This window comes from Apteryx mantelli, chromosome 4 (assembly GCF_036417845.1).
Source record: "Apteryx mantelli isolate bAptMan1 chromosome 4, bAptMan1.hap1, whole genome shotgun sequence".
Classification (NCBI taxonomy): Eukaryota; Metazoa; Chordata; class Aves; order Apterygiformes; family Apterygidae; genus Apteryx; species Apteryx mantelli.
This window is the reverse complement of record NC_089981.1, coordinates 25,440,247-25,453,483: the sequence shown is the minus strand read 5'-3', so window position 1 is coordinate 25,453,483 and position 13,237 is coordinate 25,440,247. Positions and strand designations below refer to the sequence as shown.

Below are 13,237 nucleotides of genomic sequence, written 5' to 3'. Positions count from 1 at the left end.
AAATGTGTGATTAAATTACACCCAATTATAAACCAAAGCAGGTGATCTTGGAAAGGAAGGGATATTGCTCTGCTGGGGTTGCTCTGAGGCATTAATAGCCTACAGAATGCTATGGGGGAATGATGGGGAACTGCACAAGCAGTTTTTCCAGTGTCCACTCCAAAACAGCGTTACATTTTTCACCATCTATTTACAGACATTTTCGCAAGTCTCTGTCTCCTCTTGCATTGGCATAGGATATCATCAGGTAAATCCCCTGGATCCTGAATGTAGCACTGTAGGGCAAACCCTCCATTGAGACCTCATTCTCAGAAAATAGCTGTATACCCTTCTTACCCTTCAGAGGTTTTTTCTCCTCACCATCTCCCAAGGTTGTGCAAATAAATCTTGTGACTTGCCATTTAGAATGAAGAACAGGTAACCAGTTCACGTCTGCTTGTGTCCTGCCTGAAGACGCACAGGTTGTTATCAAGGGACTGTACCACAACACACAGACAACCTAGCTTTTCCTGCTGTTCACTACGGTTTTATACAGGCTTACAACACAGAAGTTCCTGAAATTACTTCAAACTTGAAAAGCTCCCAGCTTAGAGTGTCTCCACATGAACATGACTAAAGTCTGGAAGACACTGGAAGTGCTCTTTCTTGCCAGCACACATAACAGAAGTAACACACCTAGGTAGAGGGATCAAGAAAGGCTGATTGTTAAACACAAATATGGCTCTAAGCCATCCGTCTGATACCTGATTACTTTTTAGTTTATTACTCTTTTTTTTTTTTTTTTTAAATGTATCACCTATTACTCTTATTAATGGGATTAGAAGACTTGTACCAGCATGTGGATAGGCTTCTGGGGAAATACGTGCATAATCTGTTAATATGTTAACATATAGTCTGACTGTTTTATATTACTGTTTCATTAAAACAGGTATAGGCCAAGCGGAAAAATTTGGTTTGGATCTAACTACTCAGACGAACTGGAGTCTTATTTGCCCCAAACTGGCAAACTGGGTGGAAGTTTTGATTTGATGACCTGGGGCTTATTCAGTTTTCTTTGGGATTGCTTCTAATGAGACATCCTTATTATTGACTAGGCTGAGCAGGGAGCAACTGGACAAAGAAGGACAAGACACTTACCTGATGGGATGACCACTGAAAGTTTAATCTAATGTGCTTTTAGGGACATTCACAGCTTATGGCTCAGAAGGACTGTCACAAAGAATCTCCTATACCTGACAGATTTTTCTGCTCTTCATTTTGTAAACAATTCCCAGTCAGACTAGAAACAAGCTACAAGACAAATGACTCATAAAGCCAGTGTTCTGTTATGTCAAGATATAACATCACCCTCTCTGCACATGGATGGCCCCTACTGTCTTGAAATTGAACATAAACAACATCTGTATGAACCACTACATAATGTGCTGCACATATACACAGTAAAAGGCAGCCAGGTCCTGAAGAGATTCCCACCAAATGGACAGGATGTCCATTTGTGTCCGTTCCCCAGGCAGGCAACTGTGCTGCAGAATAGTTCAGTGATGTGCCCAAGGCCACAGAGGAAATCTGACCTTAGTCCATGGCTTTGTGTATAGGAGCACCCTTCTTCCTCCAGTACTGGCATGTCTTTTCATGCTTACCTTTGTCTTTGGAGATGTACCATGGCTTCTCTGAATCCAGAGCATTGCTGTCCCCAGTGTCATTGCGGGTAATGACTCAGAAGAAGTATTTCATCCCTGGGAGCAGGCCTGTGACAGTGTATTTATTGCTGTAGACCTCTTCTGAAGCTGTAAACCACATGGCAATACTAACACCACATTTCAGGATAACGTAAAGTCTGCTCATCTTCTACATCTAGGCTGTGATTTCATTTTAGGGTCATGGTGTTTGGGACTTCCTCAACCAGCTGCAGATTAGTGGTTGGTCACAGAAAATTTAAGAATTAATAAGCATGTTTAAGTATTGGTTTCTTCTGTTTGGGACCTTCCCTCTGTCATTTTCTAGGGGTCAATATTTTTCGCTTCAGCTCTGCCCTTCCCAAGTCCTTGTGTGTCTTGTAAAGTACTCTTTCCCTTGATTTTTTTTTTCTAACCTGAGAAACCTGAAGAACAGTTTTCTTTGTGTGTGAAATTCCCTTCTGATGAAAAAATAAGGCTGTTAATTTTGAAGAGCACTCTCTCTGTGAAGAGATGACACATACAAAATACACAGCAAAGGTCTCTAACTTCCAGCAGATCAGTACAGTAATAAGAGTCTCTCTAAGGAGCAAGGTAGCCTGCCTCTACTTGGCTGTTACAGACCCAATTGCAAAGGAAATGAGGTCACCAGGCTGCTGAGGGGACAGACACATTTAGTATTCTTATGGTGATGTGCCCAGTCAAATGTGGGATGAGAAACAAGGCAGCAGTTGGGGATGTTTGGAGCAGTAATTGCTTCACCCTTCCTGTCTGTATTGGACACAGTGAGGAAAGCCCCAGCAGTACTTTCCTTATCCCTCAGGTCTGAACCATGCTGCTCCCCTGCTTGGCTCAGCTATCTGGCTCTGGCTTTGAGCTAGCACAAAGGATGGAGTTGGGAAATCCAGTGACAAGAGGTAGGAAAATCCTTTCTGACGAAGGAGTCATTCTCTACCGACTTGAAACATAAATTTCAGATTGTTCCTGTGGCTTCTTTTGGATATGGTGTGCGCGTGTATGGAGTTGTTCCTTCTTCAAGAAAAACCAACCTTCCGAAGCCCACTATTGATGTAGAAATTGTGTGAGATTTCCAACAGCTGAGTAGCTCCTGTCTGCACCTGGGGTGACTGAGAAGGCTCAGGTTTGCTCTATACTGTATCTGCAACTTGCACTTAAATGCTGTAATGAGCTTCTCCGTAACCATTCTTGAGGGTGAACGGTACAGGTCAAAATCAAATCGTTTGGTGCTATGGATAAGGAACTGGAAGTGGTTCTTGCCCTTTGTGATGATCTCTCTCCCTTTTGTTGCTATGCCATCTTTTTGCCAGGTCACTCTTGGTGGTCGGGAGCCCTGCCCAAGACAAACATGTAACTATAACATTCTGCTTGCTGGCCTGGGTGGCAACAGAAACAGACCATGAAAACCATGAAGATAGACTGTGAAGACCACCATGTCTTTGAGCACAGAAAGAACACCTTTGTCTGCAGAAGCACCTTGTACATGATCACCCTGATAGCAGAGAAATATTTCAAGGACGCCACTCCTAGAGACTTCTTCAAGCTATAAAGGCAATGTCAGGCCAGCTTGGCAGCTACTGGGCAATGGCACACAGGCTTTGTCTCCAGCAAAGTGCACTGTGCTGGACTGGCTGGGAGATGCCACATAAACTTATGCTACAGTTCATCAGTTTGATCATCTTGAAAGCTGAGGAAAAATGACTGGTGTGGTAGAGCTAAACTTGTACAGTTTAAACTGAGAGTGCCAAGAAGTTTGATGCATTGGAAACTTACCTTTTCCAAAAGAAATGGAGAGGAGAAAAGAGATGTGGGGATACATTCTTACACTGGAGTTGATTTTGCTCTTGTGGAAGTCTAGGCTTATGGTGAGGACCTTAAAAAACGGAAATCACAAATTGTCCTTAGTCTCTACAGAGACAAACTCAACATCCTTGTTAACAGAGACTGCATCTCAGAAAGGACTGCATCAGGACCTCAAGCTTTCCTTTTACAGCCTAACTGCTCCCTGGATCACTCAAGGGTAAATCAGGAATGATTCCACTTCAGTTAGCAGGAACTATGCTTGTAAAATTCTGCTTCTTGGGATAAACCGGAGAGCTCCCCCCATGTTTTGCAGTTTGCTGAACACTTGCTCCAGCCTGCAGAGGGCTGCATCGTGCAGCTGACAAACATGCATTCACAGAAATCCCTCCATCCTAACAACCACTAGGGATGCTTACAAAAAAATCTAGCTCTAAAGATAGTGAGCAGTTATGTGGGACTTCATGAATCTAAAGCACTAATGTTTTTTTTCCCCATAGCCAACTTCTTTTAAAACAAAGTGACAACTCATGTGAAAAAGGCTAAAGGACATCACAGCCTCCCTAGCCTGTAGTATTGCACCTGGATCCCAAGAAAATCATAAATGCAGGATTTCTCCTGTGACAGGACACAACACAGAGATGCTCATGGACAAAGATATATGAATGCATAGTGCTGTGCCAGCACAAACCACCATGTGGCTCTTTAGACTTGCAGTCAGATCAAACCTAGGAAGAGGCTAAAAGAAAAACACAAGACAGAAAGAGAGGTGAAAAAAACCCAAAATTAGAGAGCACACAGAAAAGCGAAGCCATTCTTCTTTAGTCTGCCTCTTGAGTCAAGCCTGGAGAAGTAAATGACTGAGACTGGAAGAAACTCTGGAACTGTTTCAGCAGAAGGCAGTTAGTGTAAGGGTTGCAGTGGGCTGACAACCACCCCACCAGTCCTTTTGCTAGTAGCTGTACCATCAGAAGAGAAACATTCATGCCTCAGCAATCAATAGCTTAGTGGCGAGCACCTAGTCAACCCAACTGCTGGTGAGGAAGGTGGTGAAACAAGAACACTTAAAAATTGTTCATATAAAAAGCGAAGGAGAACAAAGAAAAAGAATTAGAATGGGCAACTTTAATGCCTCATCAGCTGATTTTAGGATTACTGTCCACCTTCTGCCATAAGCAATTTCATATTATGTTTATTTCCTATGAAACTTACCATATTGAGTACAGCACTGCCTGATGCCATTGCACACCAGAGAAGTTCGTTTGGAGCCTGCAGTCTCTCTAGGATTTGTTTGGTGTTTCTCTTTTTTTCTGGTGTTTCTGTTTGTTTGGAGATGTGGTAACAAAGAGGTCTGTTGCACGGACTGGTTTGTAGCTCCAAAATGGGAAGCGAAACAACTGCTTTTTGTATCGGTCACATGAGTGCTGTCTTCTGAGATTTCCTTAGACAAGCCTGAATGTCCTTCTACCCTATAGAAATTGGTGTTACATAGCACACTCATGAACTGATCTACTGCTACTTAGGGCAGTCAGCACCATGCTTTGTCACCTGGCAGCATCCAAGACATAAAAAGCCTGAATTTCCTAATAAATAATTAAGTGCTTGTAAATTCGTAAACAATAAAGATTTAAATAATTTGCTACCTTGAATAATAAGTGTCATAATGGTGTCATAATAAGTGACATAATCAGTGTCTTTGGAGCATAACCCCTGATAACACCTTTCCAAGTTTAGCACAGTAGCACCTGACTGTTCATTTCATTCAAGCCAAGCACCTGAAAGGACTCTAATCCTGCCTCAGTACCACTGTTTTTACAACAAATGGCATTTATTTACTGTAATACCTACACACCTAATCCATCCTCAGACAATGGCACCCATGACAGAAATGGAGAGAATTTTCCAGCAATGACCTCTGTAATCACATGCCTAATGTAGGTCAACAGTGGAGTAAACAACTTCCATTATACCTAGAATACTTTTTCAGGACACAGCTCAGCCCTAGCAAGAAGAATGACAGAATGATTTTAATTTGGCTCAGGGACTGCAGAGCTTGTGTTGCTCTCCATCTCCTCTCAGCAAAAGAAGCTGAGCTGTGACACTGAATGTTCCTTTGTGCAAGATGAATTTGATAACCCTTTGCAAAATGATGTCTTTAAAAAAAAAAACACAGAAAAGAACTGAAAGCCTTGTAAAGAGGTGAGAGATGGGAGTTCAAGCTGGACGGATACTGCAGGTCTTACCTGGAGGTGGCATTGCTAGAATTCCTTCCTGTAACTCCACTGTTTCTCCCACACCAGCTTCATTCACAGCTTAGACTTGGAAGAAAATATTTCTGCCTGTAACTGATACCAGAGATTGGGATCTTGACACATCTCTAGTATGTATCCTGGGGGCACATCTCCCTTATCTGGCTCCTCCCAGGCTAAGGAAATGCTGGAGTTGGAAGAATCAACCACATGGAGGCCCTTCACCATCCTGGAGGCTCTGAGACAGTAGGAAAGCTGTGACACACTATTGTACACACTTCATCCAAGTACCAGGTGCTTCCTCCAAGCACCGGGTCAATCTTCAGGCCTACATCCACATGTAGAAAGAACAGGCCTTAGCTGTCCCTATTTCAAAATGCCCAAGTTTTTGCAAGTTTGCAAGTTTTTGGGGTGGACGGACCTCAGCAAATTCTGTACAACAGAGAAGACAGTTCCTAAAATGGCTGCACAAATACGTAGACTCTGTTCCAAGGCTAGCCATTTAAGAAAAGTCCTAGCAGCTTTTGACCTGGGACCATCTGAATTAAGGTTGGAAAGGGCACCTTCTAGGAGCACTGACCACCATTCATTCTCCACATATGTTTGGGAGAGGTGGCTATGCATTAACAGTTTGTTTGCGTCTCTTCCTAGCTAGCTTATGAGCTCTCCAGTGTATTTCCTATAACCTGTCTTGTATGGCTTTCAGTGTCTTGTGTCTCTTCTTGTTTAATAAATCATTCTTCTTAGAGTCCTATGTCAAGTGTTCAGGTGCTATCTGGACTGCTTGGACTAGTGGATCTGTTTAGTGGCTTGCAATATCCTGTTAATGTTCTTCAAGCTTATGTGCCCAGAGATTAACACACCCTTAACGAATAGTCATTTTTGAAAATACAAATCTTGCTTTTTGCTCTTTAGGTCCACCTTGCAGCAGCCTAGTTAAGACTCCAGAAGAGCAAAAGATAGGATGTTCAAAATACCTATAAGTTTTGAATCAAATGAATAGGAAGTTGGGTATCCAAATCCATATTCTGCTCTGAAAGTCTCAGCTAAAATGCCCCGCCCCCAAGAAAAAAAGAATTAAGTAAACCAATGCAGCATGGTGCATTGATGCTAATGGCTTTTAAACGTGATGCTAATGGCTTTTAGAGAAATACTTATATGAGGACACAGGGCCATGAGGAATATGGTGCAAATGGACAGTACATATTCTCCTAGGCTTAATGTGGAATAATGCAAGTCTTCAAGTAGGAGGACAATCATAGCTTCAGGCTTTAAATTGTTTTTGTGTTGTCTTCTGATTTAAAGGAACCTGAATGCTTTCTCATCTGAGTAACTATTTAACCTCAAGGTTAAATCTACTCTCATCTACTACATACAAGCTGAAGAATTCTCTTTTTTCCTAGTTATACTGGCTTACACACTTTGCCAAATTATTTTTTTTCTAAATTATGTGCAGCTACTGAGGCCCACTCCTATAACAATTACAAGGTTCCTTACCATCAATAGCCTAATATTTACTGATTGCTTCTGACAGCATTCTGGTTTTAAAATGCATTGGTTACATGGCCATATGGAGTAAGAATTCTCTGTAACTGGTACAAAATAAAATTTGCCTATCTCAGCATTTCTGAGGCTACTGTAATCCTTTAGAGTTTGGCTGTGATTTTCATCAGTCCAGAATTAGGCACAAATTCTTTCTAGTTAAAAATCTAGTCTTAAAAGCCAGAATATAGACAACTTTCATGAATTCTGCAAGAGTTTTCCCTTCTTTCATTAGGGTTGGTGGAGGACTGCTGCAGGGAGCAAAGTGACATGTTGTATAAGAAAAGATTTTCTTTCTGGTGCTATGACTGCATTATGGCTTTTGGCAGACTATGTGTGAACCTCAAGTAATCTAGACCTCAGAGCATCTTTATCATGTTCATCTGTGTTTGCTGTTTGCATATACTCAACTGCCTCAGAGGGAAATTCCTTACTATGTCCTTATCTTAATAACTATACATTTTATGTGAATAATGTCATACTTCTGGGCACTTATAATATAATTACATCTATAGTCACAGGTATTAAGGCCTTCCTTAGCCTTTAGTTAAGCTATAAACACAATGCGGTTCATTATGTTGAGCCAGGCTGGAATTTGCCACATTCCCTCAGACTTCAGTCGTAAGTGCCTAGGCCTGGTCATACCATCCATATTTAGGAAAACTAGACACTAAACAGTGAAAGAAACATACCGATGGGATCCTCTGCAACAACAGAACTTGAGGGTACACCAGGATGTCCAGGGCCTGCGTGGTTCACAGCTATCACACGGAACTCATTCTGTATCCTCTGGCAAACCATCCGCTTTGAATTTGGTATCTGGAGAGACAAATGTCACAATGACACAGATCTCTAATCACACATAAAAGTATTCCTGAGTGATCACTATTTTTTTTCTAATTTGCTTCTGGACTGAGATAAACCATGAGGAAATTTCAGCTCATGCAGACCTTCCTGGAGAAGAACATAAATGGATGTTCAGGGAGCCCCATAATTAGGTCTAGCCTGCACTTCTGCACTGGTCTGCCCCATCTTCACCTCTCTCCCCCAGGTACAGAAGGAGGGGATGGAATTTGGCTGAATATTTATAATATGAGAAAAAAAAGGTATAAATTTGCCATTATAATGCTTTCCACTAAATTATGGTCCATAGCCTGGTCTGGGAAAACCGTCTTCATGTATTATCCCACTGATTTTAATGGGAATTCCCATGAAGTAATAAACTCAGAGTGGCCAAGCCTTTCAGAACACAGATTTCAAGCAGGTTTGATCCTCCATTCAATTTTAAACAAAATCTCAGGAACTGAATAATTTGTTCTTAAAACTATTTCCATTATTTACCATGAGTACTGTTGATACTTAAAAAAAAATATTTTTGAATAGTGTGATTGATTGTAACTTAATTAATATGAAAGCCCAACATTTGGAATGAGACAGAGGAAAGATTCCAAGAAAGAACCAAAATATTAACAGAAGATGAAAAGCAAAAATCTCGTTAGTCAGATGTTGCTGATGATATGAACACTCCCATGTGTTATACAAGCTGCGCTAAGCATAGATCATATGTTTGCTATCTGATGGATACAACAAAATCAATCACTTGTTTAATTCTGCTCTGGTCTAAGCCAGGGAAAAGCAGTCAAATTTAGCTAAGGCGAAATGTAAAAACACAAGTGCTTGAAAATAGGCACCCAAATCCATAGGTAGGTACCTAAATAAAAAATGACCTGACTTTCAGTGGTGCTGAGTGTTCTGCCATCTTACTTGCACACTGTACTTGTGAGCATCCAGCCATTTCTATTTCAGTCTGGAAAAGTGGACTTTTCAGCTTTTCACTTTGGACAGTGTATATCAAAATATATATCTTGCTGGTGCTCTTGGATGCCATGATGGCATTTCCTTGATTAATCAATATTTGGCTTTGCTTTCAAAGCCTCTCTAGCTTTCCTTCTTCCTATATAAAAAAGATAATAATCTTGGTCTGACCGTGGATGGGCTCCTTGGTTACCAAGACCCAAAGGTTGCTGCCTTTCTTCCTCCTTTCTACGATGTAGCCTTGCACTGGGGAGCTGCCATCCTGGGCTGGGGAGTTCAGTGACAGTGACAGCTTCTTTACTGACATCTACGACTTGAGGCTGAGATGCCTGTCCGGGAGTGCCTGCACAGATGAAAAATCAATTTAGCACAGTACAGTCACAATTCTTTGACTCCAAAGTGTTTGTGTGTGGGGTGTGTGTGTGCGCATGTGTGTGTGCATCTATGTATCTATATGTATGTATGTATGTATGTATAGCAATGAAGCCAAGGAGAGTAACTTGGACATCTAGCTTATTCATAGCCACAAACTTTTTCCTAAAGCCTCTTACTTTGCCACCTACTTCCCTTTATCATTTTAAAGTTTTAAACATTTTAATATCTTTTGTTTATTGCAGAAATGAACTCTGTCTGCAATGCATTACAGACCTGCTCAGAAACACCTTCTCTAATCCATAGGAAGTTTAGACGTAAAGTCCAACAAAAATACGTAAAGTTTTAGGTGACAACTGATATGTATTGCTTTACTTGGGAAATTTTCTTTCTGAAATGCTTCAATAGGCCAGACTCTCTCTTTGGACTCTATCTGCTGTGATACACTCTTGTCTTGGGGAAATGGGGCTGTGAACCTTGGAAGATATAATTTAATTAGTCCATAAGGAAAAACTGGGAACAAGAGGTACCCAAACTTTAACTCCCAGGACATAGTTGAGCAGTGTTTTTCAACCAAGTTACTTTTTGGCTGACTTGTTTTCTTTTTTGGCTGCAAAACAAAATGTTTTTAAGCATTCGCTTTTTCATAATCTTCTCTCCTCCCCCACAATATTTTCCAGAGAAAGCTACTTTTCATTTCTGCAGTATTCTACTGAGCTTATGTAACTGGCGCTAGAACAGTATGTTAGTCAGTCCTCTCTCGTGGTCAGTCCATGTTGAGGGGTTTCTAAGTCCACAAACATTTGCAGTGAAAGGACCTGGCTATTTGTTTGATCCTGGCTATCAGCCCAAGCACAAAACAGCTTCTAAGCTCCTGTCCTTGGAATTTGTCCCCTGAAGCACAGGGGACAGTGTTCTCTAGGGGACTGGCAAGGCAGAAGAGGACGTAAATGATGGGAAGCAGGACTGTGAAACCACATTAAAAATAGATGGCCTGAGATGCTCATGGGCTTACCAATGGGTTCTCCAGCAAACACTTCTTCTGTTTCCAGTGGTTCGCTGAGGTCCTCAGAGTTGACAACAAGGATTCTGAATTGGTAGGCTTTCCCTTCCTCCACCTGATCTGTGGCAAACATGGTGTACTTACTCCCCATCTCCCCTACGTTGATCCCAGCCATCCTCCTCTCAATGATGAAGTGAGTCACCTGCTTTTCTCCATTGTCTTTGGGTGCCTTCCATTTCATTTGAATGCATTTTCCGTGTGTTCCAGGAACTCTGCTTTCCCCTGTGGGGGGTTTGGTTTATCTGCAGTATAAGGAAATAGCCAAAGTGACACGGAGGGTTATTATTAAGTGGGTCATATCCTCTCATGGTGTAAATCAGTGTAGTTTACTGATTACAGCAAAGCTAAACTGACTTATCTGATAACTCACTGTCTGTCCCACTGCAAGATTTTTTAAGGGAAAGTGTAGATTACACCATCTATAACCCAGCATACTGACCAATGATTGACCTGCTATAAAATGATTTAGGACCTACCAAGAACATTGAGGTAAAGACTAGCAGAATTTGAGCCACAATCACTTTTCAGCTTCAGCATATGGGCTCCACTGTCTTCTCTCTCAGTTTTTGATTGTGAGTAATGCATAGTCACTGGCTTTCTCCATCACCACATTCTCTGTCACCTCAATACCATCCTTAAACCACATGATTTTGGGCATTGGCTCTGCCTTGAAAGGCAACTTGATGTTTGTTGTATGCCCAGCCTTCATAGTAATGGGGTGTGCAGCAAAAAGCTCCCAAATTCTTCAGTAACAGGAGGATCTAGAAAGAACAGAAGACACTTGCAGCTGCAAACATAGCTTGACATTCATCATGTATTTGTGAGTTCCCTGCAAAGGTGGTCTACAGCTGGGCCTCACATGTACTGCTTGATGCTTTTAATATCAGAATTCTGTATTTCGTGAAAGTCTTCAGGGACACTCAAAGTCTTGGGTGTGTTTTGATTCAGAGAGTTTAGTTCTGTTTCTTGTACAGGGAGCTGGCCGGCCTCCTTTAATTGCTCAGCTCAGCCCCAGAAGGACCTCTGGGAAATGGCAGGCCCAAAAAGCTCCTCAAATCCCCAGCACCTGAAGATTTGATTCCAGGCAGTTCCTAAGTTTTGCAAGACATGAGAGGAAGCACTTTGTGCTGTTCTTCCGCAAAGCCACATTTGGATATATATGATTGTGATAAAGATCACAGAATCAAAGTTAGGTACTACTTGTAAAGAAAATTCTCTCTCTTGTTGCAGAGTAATATAGGAAAATGATAAGGATTTCCTGCACATAAGAAAGAAAAATAGTCAGGTTTCTACATGTTTTCAGTTTTTCATTTTTGTCATGCAATGGGTATGTTTGTAAATGACAATCTTCATAAAAAGACTGTTGAAAATATTTTTGAATGCAAGAAAAATCAACCTTCCCTAGACCAAATGCAATCAGTGCAAAAAAAAAAACCCCAAACCAACCATTCTGTGAAAGTTTGCTGTGGATGGATTTTTACGCATAATAAATCTATATGCAGTGCTGCAGCCACAGCATCCTGAATGAGTGGTTCTTACTGCTGCATTTGTCCTGCTGTCTAAGCAGCGATACCTATCCATGTTGCCTTGATTCAGTGGAAGACAAAGAGGCTCATTTCCATGCTACAGATGAGTCTGAAAGTCCATCTGGCGCCATCTGGCTGCCAAGAGCCAAGCAATACACATATTTATATATCTATATGTAATTTCAGAGATATTTCTTCTTCTTGCTCATGACAACATTGGAAGTAAAGTCTCAGGCCAACATTCTCAATCACTGATTTATAAACACAGAAACCTAGGCTTAGTCATTTAAAAATCAACCAGTATGAATGTTCACTTCTCTCCCCTTGAATAACGAAGAAGGAGAAAGACAAGGTTTTGCTCATGCAAGTGGATAGACCTGTAAAATGGTACAGACCCAGGTGAGGAGACCCGGTGAAGCACTGATTCTGCAAATATAGGTGTAGCACCACTAAACAGCATAAGAATGAGAGTCCACAGGCTGAAAAAATGGGTTAGCAAATGTGGAAACCATCTTGACAGGAGACTAGGAAGGGGAATTCTGAACAAGCCAAGATCCAAAGTCAAAACTTAGTAGGACTGAGGTTGCATTAACCTAAGAAGAATTAGACACGTTCTTGTCGATCTGCCTGCCCTCGGTAAAAAGACCTTTACCGAGAGCAGGCCAAATCCCACCACGGCTATTCAGGAAACCCTCCCAGCCGTGGTTTTGCAGCCTTTCATTATACTGACAATACCATCGGCATTTTACCTCTTTACCTCTTGAGGCACACCCCCTCCACCTTCTCATCAGTCAGGAGAACAGAGAGCTCAGCAGGATCCCCAGTTGGAGCACGAACATCAGATATACCACTCTTTATGGTGGCAAATCTCTCTGAAAGAAATCCCATTGGAAGCCTATGAGCAGAAACACTGTGTAGAATGATTGTGGAATAAGCACTTAAATACCAAGGAAGGTATTTAATGTCGGGGGACCTCCTAACAAAACGGCATACGCCTTCACCATGCAAGCCAATATCTCTGGCTGGGGAGTTGGATGTCATGGGAGAAAGGGTGGACACTGTTCTTCAGTAGTTTTCACCCTTCTTTATGGGTGTCCAGTGGAAGGACAGCAGCTCTAGGAACCCAAAAGCCCAAGCAGAAAAGAGCTTCTTGGCACTGCTCCAGGTCATTAGCTG

The 13,237-nt window shown here is 41.7% G+C and overlaps 1 protein-coding gene across 1 annotated transcript in view; it reads right to left on the bottom strand.

Moving 5' to 3' along the window:
- The window catches only part of IGSF22 (immunoglobulin superfamily member 22), a 28,705-nt gene that overhangs the window by 4,112 nt on the left and 11,356 nt on the right, over window positions 1–13,237 (bottom strand). The window contains 21 exon segments of the mRNA XM_067295343.1: window positions 975–977; window positions 1,641–1,834; window positions 1,836–1,935; window positions 2,836–2,892; window positions 2,895–3,027; window positions 3,468–3,514; window positions 3,617–3,624; window positions 4,103–4,232; window positions 5,738–5,822; window positions 5,824–5,869; window positions 5,871–5,970; window positions 5,973–5,981; window positions 7,978–8,063; window positions 8,065–8,104; window positions 9,272–9,378; window positions 9,380–9,443; window positions 10,488–10,736; window positions 10,739–10,777; window positions 11,012–11,097; window positions 11,099–11,278; window positions 12,819–12,933. Of these exon segments, the coding sequence (XP_067151444.1) occupies window positions 975–977; window positions 1,641–1,834; window positions 1,836–1,935; window positions 2,836–2,892; window positions 2,895–3,027; window positions 3,468–3,514; window positions 3,617–3,624; window positions 4,103–4,232; window positions 5,738–5,822; window positions 5,824–5,869; window positions 5,871–5,970; window positions 5,973–5,981; window positions 7,978–8,063; window positions 8,065–8,104; window positions 9,272–9,378; window positions 9,380–9,443; window positions 10,488–10,736; window positions 10,739–10,777; window positions 11,012–11,097; window positions 11,099–11,278; window positions 12,819–12,933 (1,878 nt within the window).